The following is a 6,573-nucleotide window of genomic DNA, read 5'->3' on the forward strand; positions in this document are numbered from 1 at the left end:
GTACTTCAACATGCTCAGACTTCGTTATGGTATAAGTACAATAGTACATAGTACTTAGTTTTCAATGATGGTTACACCTTCTTCTAAACTATACCTTTATTAATATATTGATGATTATATTTAGACATTTAGTATTAGCTATTATCAATTGTTTTATAGCTATGAAAATAAAATAGATGTCTTTTAGATTATAATTTGAAACTTCTTTGGAGCCACAAAATCAAAATTTCGGATCGTGCCGACTATAATTATGTTGACATCCAGATAAACTTTTCCCTTTTCTAATCGTTATAATTTAATTAATAAATTAGACAATGTTAAATGATTTTTACAATTTAATATATAAGTATTCTGTAATACAAAATTCAAATAAAGAAGCCCTAACTTATTATTTATATCCCCAAATTACCTCTTAATCTAAGCTTCTCTTCACGGTAATACAATCAACAAATAGCCGGTTTTTAATGGCAAACAATAATATTTAATACATAATTATTATTTTTCAAAGAACATAACATATGTTCAGAAAATATAAGGGTATGGATTTGCATACCCGTTTTATACTAGATCCGTCCCTTGTTATAAGGTAAAATGAAATGAAAGGAGGTTTTTAGTAATTTGATACATCCAAAAATATAGTTCTACTAAATGTACATAGTCAAAAATATTGACAAATATATGTTATTAAGCAAAACTGTCATTTTCAATAACTAATTAACTATAAAATATTATTCATGTATTAAGTTAATATAAAACATTATAATGGAACAATGTGATAAAAGAGACATTTATTAGAACCGCTTCATCTTAATGACTTATACTTGTTGGCTACACTTGATAAAGTTAAATACAATTTTTGAATTAGGTTTTACATTTTACACCATCTTTAAATTAACATGTCAAGTATATTATATTGATAATTCAGAAGTTGTAGCATTAAAATGTTAATAATTTGTACTAATGTGGTATCAGAAACAAAACTCTTACAATAGTTGTTGAACCCACTCTCCCTCATCGTCGACCCACTTTTTTCTCTCATCAACCACCGTTTTTCTCCTTATTCCTTCTTTACGACCAAACCCAAATTCCATCCCGCATTAGCCATGAATCACATGAAAACTTTTATCCCTATCATTCATGAAAATGAAAAAAAGACAACATTCTTCATTGGTAGAACTGTTCAAGATACACTTTCGTGCATACCAAATCATCAATCACATCCTCCCGACTCCCTCCATTCACAAAGACGCCTCCCCGTCCTTCGACAAAGATACTAATTCTCTCTTCCTTATTAATCAAGAAGTCAATTAGTTCCTACATCTTCTTCCCCAATGTAACATTCCCATTTAATGGAATATTATTGGTTTTATATTCAATAATAGATAATTGCTGGCTCAATGGGTAACACTTGGGCATCCATAAGAGAGGTTTCAAATTCAAACATCAAGGATTTCAATCAAGGGTTGGCCAAGAAAGTGTGCGTGACACAATTCCAAAATGAGTTAGTATCATCAACAAATACGAGCCTTCTCTTTAAATCTCACAATATCAGCGAGCCAAAAGTGGACTGGACAATAGGAAACCCATTTAATGTTCTTGTTTTAAGAATATTAGGATTTAACTGCTCCGTATTATTGCTTATACAATGTTTTACGAATATTATGATCTAACTCCTTTGTATTATTGTTTACCCGGTTACCCTTATGTATATGTATGCAAATTTGGATATATAATTAACGGATATGAATTGATACTGAGTGAAAGTATAAGGGGTTTATATATAAATATGTGAAGGGAGAGGGAGTGGAAATGGATAAGAGCCTTTTGAGAGAAGGAAATGGCGAAGTGAATTGAGAGAAGGAAATGGCGACAGCAACCACCATTTCGCGACTTGCCACTCACCAGTTCAACTCGAGGATTTCCCGACACACTGCGCCACATTCATCACCGGAGAGAAAGTTGAGAACTTTAACAGTGAGGTGCGCAGTGTTCCCTGAGGAACGGCGGGAAACTAGGCGACTCGTCTCCATCTCCGTCGTCCTCCTCCACTTTCTCTCTATCCCAAAAGGTACGCACTGTTTTGCTCATTAATTTACACCTACGATCCATCAAGTAGCACACCAAACTCCCTGAAATAAGAGATGTTGATTATTGGGCAGCTTCCTTAGAGATTTTCAGTTGCTTTATAAATCTTAGCGTTTTGTTACTGTTTACCTGATATTCTGAACTGAAATTTGACTTTCGAGCTTGAATTTGGATGCAGATGCGACATCTAGCCCATTTGATAAGTACGTGAAAAGGTAATTAAATCCTAGACGACGATCTTAACTTTGGTCATTTATGTCAAAATCATGAGTAATTGATCTGTTCTTTTACTATTAAACCTTCATCTGAAATGTTTCATCTAGAAAAAAGCTTGAACCACTGGAGGCTTACGTCCCAGCCATCATCCTGACTGAGATGCAGATTGAAGAACTAGGTAACCCTATTGTCTCTACCTTCACCATTTTCATACTTGAGTTCACAAGTAGAGCAATGTATTTGATTGACACTTTGTGTAGGTAAAACACTGGAAGCTGAGCAGCCTCAGTATGCTGCTTGCAGGAGTCTTTTACGTGCTGGCCCAGCAGCATCATTGAGAATGAACATTCGAGCAGTAAGTCCATGCTTTTTCTCAACTTTTTTTTGACTTAATCCATTAAGCTATATATAGTATAGATGGTGTTTGTTTTTGACTTAATACAGAGGCTCTGAAATGATTGTGATTGTATAGGTTGCACAGTATGCAAATGAAGTTGGCAATGATAAAACTGCTTCCAATGATGTGGATCAATGTCTCAGGTACCCCTTAATTTTGCCATTAAGTTACTTAATTTGTTCCTCATACCTTTTGGAAATTACCATTTTGTCCTCACTAATGGGCTTATGTCTCAAAAGAGCATTGGAAGAACTTGATTCACTATTGCTACATGCATCAAGAAATGAACCCGGAGCTTCAGTTAAATCAATGAAGTCGAACATTGGCATAGCTGTTAGTGCATTAAACAGGTAAATTTTACTATGATGGAATCAGGGAAGGAATGGAATGACTTATTCCATTACCTTGTTTATTCATGCAGCCTACTTGAGACTGTTCCTACAGATATACTGAAAAAGGGCAAGGCAATAGCCGATGCATACAATACACCAGAAGAAGATTTTACACCTGAAAATTTGAACCCAAACTTGAAGCAGTTGGAATCAATACTATGAGTTTATGATCATGCAATTGCAAGCTATATAATATGCCTATAGTTGGTATGTACAGTTTGTGATCAATATTCAATATTATGATGAGGCAAAATAGATATACATAACTGTAATTTTACAATTACAAGATTTTCTAGATTACGTGTTTATATTTTCAGAAACTATATATAAGTTATATTATTATATCCAAAGCTCCGGTTTTTTTTAACGGCGCTTAAAGTATTTGGAATGTATTTATGCTTAATGACAAAAATGACCTTCTTGGACTATAACTAATATATTTTATCCATGAGTAGTATAGTTTATCCATGCATTATATCTGGTTATAATGGTAGTTTTTGAAGAACCTGTGAAAGTTTAATGATAACCATGTATACAAGATAGTTTTGGTGACCGGAAATATATACACAAGAATATAGTATATAGCCTTTCAAGCTATTTTTTTAAATGAAATATTCTATAAATCATACTCCTAAACTGTATTGTTTGTCTACAATACGACTATCAAACCCTTATGGGAGATACATATTTTTTCTTCCAAACATGATATTTTTGTGATCATTGGATTGACAAATTCTTTTTAACTTAACTGTCAATATGCCACCAAAATGACATTTCATTATTATAACTAAATATAAAAAAAATATTTATGCTTTTCGTAACTGATCTTAAAAGAATAGTCTTTTATTTTTTTTAAACCATTTCAAGTACCTACAAGATAAACGTTTTCTTTGTTTCTTTTTGACTTTTTCATTATCATAAGCGTTAAAACACTTGGCTAGGTTGAATGCAGATTACCAGTATATCTTTACTATCTTATAAAAAAAATCTTACTATTTTTAAAAATAGATTGAATAAAACAATATTATTTTTTTTAAAACGTTCAAATAATTAAACTAATAGTACAAATAATCATCAATAAAATAATATTAAATTTTAACCTGTGTTTTGAATTCTTATATTTCTCAACGAATTCTATCACCTTCCCTGAATTTTAGATAATTTAAAATTTTAAACCATCAAAAAATACATGTTGATTCAAATATCCCTCCTGCACATGGCTCTTTTTAAACAGGTTTTTATTTTAATCCTTACTTGTAATTGATTCCATTATTTTTAACTTTTTGTATTTTTATCTTATAAATATATTGGGTGAAGACTTTATTATATCAGGTTTGTTCCTAAAAAGGTTTTTACTATGTTTTTTTTAATGTGTTGGCTTTGCAGGTTCAAAGAACTCAACCAAAAGGGCCAGTTAGAGCATTGTATTATCATTAGTTTGTATATTTTGGCATCTTACTTTTGCAATAAAGAACGGTTAAACACAAGATCTGATATGATTAAGGTAATTTGTATATTTTTCATCTTGTTTAGTTTAAAAATGAAACCTTTTTCATCATTGGTCCTTATAATACTTCCTGATTACGGTGATTATTGTCATTATAAGGTTCTACATAGATTTTGTTCAATATTTTAAGGTTTCGAGAACCTAAATCAATATGAATCCTTGAATTACATACCATCGTTGAAAATGTTTTAATTTGTGATCAAACTTGGTTTAAAATCACAATGAACAAGTTGACACCTGAGTATTTTGGCCTTCTCAAAGGTCTATTTATCGACTTTTGAATCACAACACCTGATATTCTAAAGGTTTATTTTTAGAAACTATTATTTATATATTTTTGTATTTTACTTAGTAGGACATTAAATTAATAACAGAATTAAGGAAAACGAAAAAAAGGACGATAAACAGTACAAGTGGTTTGGTTATGTATAAATGGAAGTAATAACCATTTAGGGGGTGTTTGGCAAAAAAAACTTATTGCTTATTAGTTTATTAGCTTATAAGTTAATAAGTAAGTGTATGGTAACTTATGAAAAAATGACGTATTAGAGGTTCCCCACCGGAATAAGTTATTTTAATCCAAACACTTTTTTAACTTATAGTGATGTGGTAACTAATAAGTTGTTTTAAAAAAGTTTAGCCAAACACCCCCTTAATATGGTATGATAATACTCTTGAAAAATAGATGTCATTTAATATTCATTTCTCGAAGTGAACGCAAAATGGTTTTAACTCTATAGAGATCAAATTATTCGCCGCCCGCCGCTTTGCGCGGGTAGACGGCTAGTATATATATATATATATATATATATATATACAAAATTACAAAAATGGTCAGAGTCATATGCATTTTTTAGGGTTTTAGTCCAAACCTCGATTTTTTTTGGATTAGTGGTCCTTTTGAGGTAGTTTCGTTGCGTTTTTGGTCTCTCAGTAAACTGAAATGTAACGACCCAAAATTTAAGACCAAAAATTTCTTTTAATAAATCATTACTTAAAGTAAAATCATCATTCCAAAACATAATATGAGTATAAGTTTTCAAAACACATGTTCATTATCAGAGTAAACATTCCCATGTTGTCTAATCTATGGTGTGTGCCATGCGATCACCCCGAGCTCTTCCCTCCGCTACCGGAAGTACCTGAAACCAAAACTGAAAACCGTAAGCACGAAACTTAGTGAGTTCCCCACCCTACCACATACCATGCATAACCACATACTGCACATACTGGGCCACGCCCGCTATCTTGGGCCTCGCCCCCTACCTCGGGCCACGCCCGCTACAACGGCCCCGCTTGGCTTCGAGCCCCGCTCGGATACATATCTGTTTTACTTAGGCCTCGCCTATCACAGGGCCTCGCCCGCTAACAAATAATAACACATAACATATCACAACACATAACTAAACAAATGCAACTGGTTCTGTCCTAAGGCCTCGCCAATCCTGGGTCTCACCCATGACCTGCTACTGATGAGTCATGGAACCCCGTCCACGCTCCTAATGGTAGTGAGATACGAGCCCAACCCACTCTCTCTCCTGTTCTAGTTTGGGCCTCGCCCCTGTTCTGCTTCTAATGAGATATGAAACCCCATCCACACTCTGCTATTGGTGAGATACGGGACCTCGCCCACACTCACCTCTCTACCAGGAACATACATGTATCACACAAACAAGAAGTATAAACTATCATATAAACAAATCCTTGGGCACCGCCCACTATTACTGGACCTCGTCCTGAATATCATACTAGCATACTGTGCCTAGGGCTAACCCCCGGGTCTTCTACTTGTAACTACATGGGTCGACATTGTGGCCTTAGACCCATTCACACCAAAGGGAAACTCACCTGCACTGGCTGAACTTGTTGATGATCTCACTAGCTGTTGCCTGACAACTCACTGAACTCCTGCTCCCCTTGCTCCCCGAACTACCAATATCAAAGCAATACTGAGTCTAACTGACCCCCGAAAGACA

At 33.9% G+C, this 6,573-nt stretch overlaps 1 protein-coding gene across 2 annotated transcripts; it reads left to right on the forward strand.

The window, feature by feature from the left end:
- Nucleotides 1-1,813: 1,813 nt before the first annotated feature.
- Nucleotides 1,814-4,645, forward strand: LOC144998748 (uncharacterized). Of its 2 annotated transcripts, XM_078958482.1 has the most exons (8): nt 1,814-2,068; nt 2,264-2,300; nt 2,409-2,479; nt 2,562-2,656; nt 2,774-2,841; nt 2,938-3,048; nt 3,120-3,297; nt 4,477-4,645. In XM_078958482.1, the coding sequence occupies exons 1-7, from the start codon at nt 1,864-1,866 to the stop codon at nt 3,250-3,252; spliced, it is 720 nt and encodes a 239-aa protein (XP_078814608.1). In that variant the 5' UTR covers nt 1,814-1,863; the 3' UTR covers nt 3,253-3,297; nt 4,477-4,645. The 2 variants fall into 2 exon arrangements, with proteins under 2 accessions (XP_078814608.1, XP_078814607.1); XM_078958481.1 differs by lacking the exon at nt 4,477-4,645 and having other exon boundaries at nt 3,120-3,457.
- Nucleotides 4,646-6,573: the final 1,928 nt, after the last annotated feature.

Source organism: Lactuca saligna, chromosome 5 (assembly GCF_052625555.1).
Source record: "Lactuca saligna cultivar CGN05327 chromosome 5, ASM5262555v1, whole genome shotgun sequence".
Lineage (NCBI taxonomy): Eukaryota > Viridiplantae > Streptophyta > Magnoliopsida > Asterales > Asteraceae > Lactuca > Lactuca saligna.

Excerpts from the sequence above, each read along its gene's own strand:
- LOC144998748 (XM_078958482.1), top strand. The coding sequence starts at position 1,864 with ATGGCGACAGCAACCACCATTTCGCGACTTGCCACTCACCAGTTCAAC. Across the intron at positions 2,842-2,937 it reads GATGTGGATCAATGTCTCAG|AGCATTGGAAGAACTTGATT; the intron begins GTACCCCTTAAT and ends ATGTCTCAAAAG. Across the intron at positions 3,049-3,119 it reads GCTGTTAGTGCATTAAACAG|CCTACTTGAGACTGTTCCTA; the intron begins GTAAATTTTACT and ends TTATTCATGCAG.